The 3,642-nt window shown below is 42.2% G+C and overlaps 1 protein-coding gene across 1 annotated transcript in view; it reads right to left on the bottom strand.

The window, feature by feature from the left end:
- Positions 1 to 95: 95 nt before the first annotated feature.
- Positions 96 to 3,642, bottom strand: part of NPHS2 (nephrosis 2, idiopathic, steroid-resistant (podocin)) — a 9,991-nt gene continuing 6,444 nt past the window's right edge. Inside the window, exons 4-5 of the mRNA XM_008594635.1 lie at positions 2,486 to 2,564; positions 96 to 942 (exon numbers count right to left, since the gene is read on the bottom strand). Of these exons, the coding sequence (XP_008592857.1) occupies positions 664 to 942; positions 2,486 to 2,564 (358 nt within the window). The 3' untranslated portion in view covers positions 96 to 663. The remainder of the gene's footprint in view (positions 943 to 2,485; positions 2,565 to 3,642) is intronic.

Here is a 3,642-nt window from a genome sequence, read left to right as displayed (position 1 = left end):
GAATTCATTTTAAATTCTTTAATTAGATGTAAATTTTATATCCAAACTAATTACATCTCTTTTTCTTCCATTCACTCAGGAATATTTAAGTGTTACTATGGTGCAACTATCAGGGTTAGGTGTGAGGAACTATGGGGTGGAGCAAAAAGATTGAGTGTGGTAGGGGGAAAATGATGGAGACATGCCTTTGGAGAATTGGCAGTATAGTTGGAGAGAAGCCTGTATCTTAAGTACAGGATTCCAATAGAATGTGACAAGCACAATGATAGGGGTGCACAGGAAGGGAGCTGTGGGAGCTGCAAAAACCTTGCCAAGGGGGCCAGAGGACATACGGTAAAAAGACTCATTTGAACTGAGTCTTCAGAAGTCAAAATTTAACCACATCTAGACTCAAAATTGTTTCCAAAATATGTTGACTAAAGCTCTTTCCTATAATTATTCTGATTAGATGATCCACCTAAACTTGTTATATGCCTTCTCTGTCATCATATCATTTCACTGTTTTCTCACGTATGTTGCTGCAATGTGACATCATGCATTCCAAGGGCATTCCATGTGGCAACCAAAGGAAGGGTGGGAAATGAGGACAGAGTGCTCCACTCAGGGATGTGGCTTTTATATGGCAGGCCCCGTTATGGTCACACTATCTTTGCTCCATCTACCCTATAACATGGGAGAGTCTTTCTTATTAGGATTTAGTGGCTCAACAGGTTTGGAAGGATTTGGGAAGGGGATGCTTCCTTGAATTCTATTGCTGGGAGAAGACAGGAAATTTAGCATGTCAAATGGCAAAGGTAAAACCACAGTGGAAGGTTTCTCTGTGGACAAAGACTGAAGGGTGTGGAGGTATCGAAGCTGAACAGCAGCTGGAGTGCCTGACAGAATTTCAGCTGCCATCCTCAGGGACTCAGAGGCAGCCTTTTCCCCTTCTGCAGCGATCATCTAGAAAGCAGATGTGGAGAAAGCAATGTGATTGTTCTTCATTCCATGAAGGTTTTAATCACTATTCAGTGTGACTCAGCAAATAAGAACTGAGCATCTCCTACATGGCAAGTACTGTTAAGCACAGGAGAATAGATTCGGTCTTTTTTATGAAGGATCCTTGAGCTAAGGGAGATAGATTAAACTACTGCCTTGGATTGAATGTCCCCACCAAACTTAGTCCCCACTGTGATGGTGTAAAGAGGGTGAGAAATCTTATTATGGAAATCGAAAGGTGGGGCCTTGAAAAGGTGATTAGGTTGTAGGATCATGCCATAGTGAATGGATTAATAATGGTGATCATGGGTATGGTTCTAAGGGCTTTAAAAGAAGAGCATATGAGAAGTTAGTCTCTCTTTGCTCCTCCATTTTGCAATGTGATACCCTGTCATCACTGAAGTCACCACCAAAGAAGGCCCTCATGATAAGTGTTGCCTGGACTTTGGACTTCCCAGCCTCTGAAACTGTAAGCAATAAATTTAATTTTCTTTATAAATCACTCAGTTTTGGGTATTTTGTTATAAGCAACAGAAACAGAGTAATACAACTACTAATTGTAATTTAAGGTAGAATTTGTTAAGGGCTGTGACAAGTATAAGTGAAGTATTAGGGGAGCTGTTAATGTTTGGTGGGCCTTGAAAGATTAATAGGATTTTGCTATATAGAGAAAAGGTTGGCCAGTGTTCCAGGAAAAAGCATTGAATTATGAAAGGGTAACTCCCAACTCAAGCAAAATGAATGGGCTAAGCATTTCAGAAGAGAAAGCACCAACCTCACCCAAATGCCACCTGAAAGTGGCAAAGAGGATGAGGCTCAGAGATCTAGTAGAAATTCTCCCCACAGGACCACCTTTCTCCCCTTCTGCCTCCCTACTTCCCCTCAACACTCCAGTTATGGTTCCTGTTATGCGGTTAGGGTTTTTCCTTCACCTACTGCCTGTTCTTTGAGAGAAATCTGCCTATCTTCACTCCCCATTTTCCTCTTCCTAACACCTTACCCAGCTCATGCCTCAATCTTCAGAAACTCTGGCAGCCAGATCTTTGCTTCTCAATGGCGTTCCTGAGTAGAGGCTGAGTAGCAGAGCCTTCTCTTGGCTGTAGTATTGAGGGAATTGGGCCCTGATCATGGTTGTTCCTCTAAAACTTGTGAAGAGCTAGGGATACAGGTCTGGGATAACCTAGGGGTCATTAACCTAGGGGTGACAGGTGACTGAGATTATCCACGGAAAGATGCCAGCGCGAGAGAAGAAGGATGATGTGCAGGGAGGAGATGCCTTTAAGGAGAGAGAGAAAGCAGGACTCAAGAAGGTGGGGGTCATTGTTACCAGTGGCTTCAGAGAGAGGGAGAGATGTTGCATGAATCAGATTCTGCCCAGCACCAGGATGAATGGAAGGTAAGGAAGCAAAGGAGAAACGTTCTCCATGAGCAAGCCTTCTTTGGGATTCTCCAGTGCTCCTCAGAGAGCAGTGTCGGTGGGAGGGTGGAGTACTCAATGCTGGCTCACCCGCACTTTGGCCTGTCTTTGTGCTTCGGCTTCCACAGCTAGTGAGTGCTGGAGCCCGGCTGGCAACCTCACATCCTTACTGAAAAAGAAAGAATGAGGGCACATATATAGACTTTCACCCTTCTCTACTGCTGTTTCATGGTGGGTAGCAGATTCTGCTTTTAACAGAGTGTGCTGTCCCAAGACCTCTGAGGTGGAAGGTAGGCAAAGAAGAGCATCTCAAAGGTCGGTGCCTCAAATGCAGATTTGCATTATTACTGATGCTACAGTGGAGCTATGGTTTTCTCTTAATATCACAGCAAATTTTGTTTTGACAGGTTGTGATCATTTTTCCCACTTAAAATGTAATCTAAGTCCCCGACTATTAAAAACAGCCTTGAAGAACCATACTATTAATAACAAAGATAAGGGGACTTCATCTAAGTTTATGAAAGAGAAGAATTGATTTTGAAAAGGATAGAACTGACCAAATAAGAACAATACTTAATGTATTTGCATAAAAGATACAAAACTGTCTTTTTACCCTGATTATAATTATAAAAAATGCATATATGGAAAAAAGTTTAGTAGTTTCTCAAAAAGTTAAACAGAATTAACCATATGACTCAATAATTCCACTCCTACGTGGAGAAGAGAAAACATATTTACACAAAAACTTGCAAATAAATGTTCATTGTAGCATTATTCATGATAGCCAAATGTCCATCAACTGATGAATAAATAAAATGTGGACAGCCATATAATAGAATATTATTCGACCATAGAAAGGAATAAAGTACTGATATGTGCTACACCATGGATGAACCATGGCTGCAAATACGATGCTATGTGAAAACAAGCCGGACATGAAAGGCCACATATTGTATGATTCCATTCATGTGAAATACCCAGAATAGGCAAATCCACTGAGACAGAACGTGAATTAGTGGTTGCCAGGGACTGAGGGGTGTGGTGGGCGGGGATGATGACTTTCTGCTTGATGAACGCAGGTTCCCTTTGGGGGTAATGAAAGTGTTCTGAAATTAGATAGTAGGGATGGTTGCACCCCTTTGTAAATATACTAAAACCAATAAATTGTACCTTTAAAAATGGTTAACATGGGCCGGCCCGGTGGCGCACTGCTACAGTGCACCGCTTGGGAGCGCGGTGGCGCTCCC

The sequence above is a fragment of the Galeopterus variegatus genome, unplaced genomic scaffold, assembly GCF_000696425.1.
Source record: "Galeopterus variegatus unplaced genomic scaffold, G_variegatus-3.0.2 Scaffold11219, whole genome shotgun sequence".
Lineage (NCBI taxonomy): Eukaryota > Metazoa > Chordata > Mammalia > Dermoptera > Cynocephalidae > Galeopterus > Galeopterus variegatus.
Note: the sequence above shows the minus strand (reverse complement) of the source record. Positions and strands in the feature narration are given on the sequence as shown.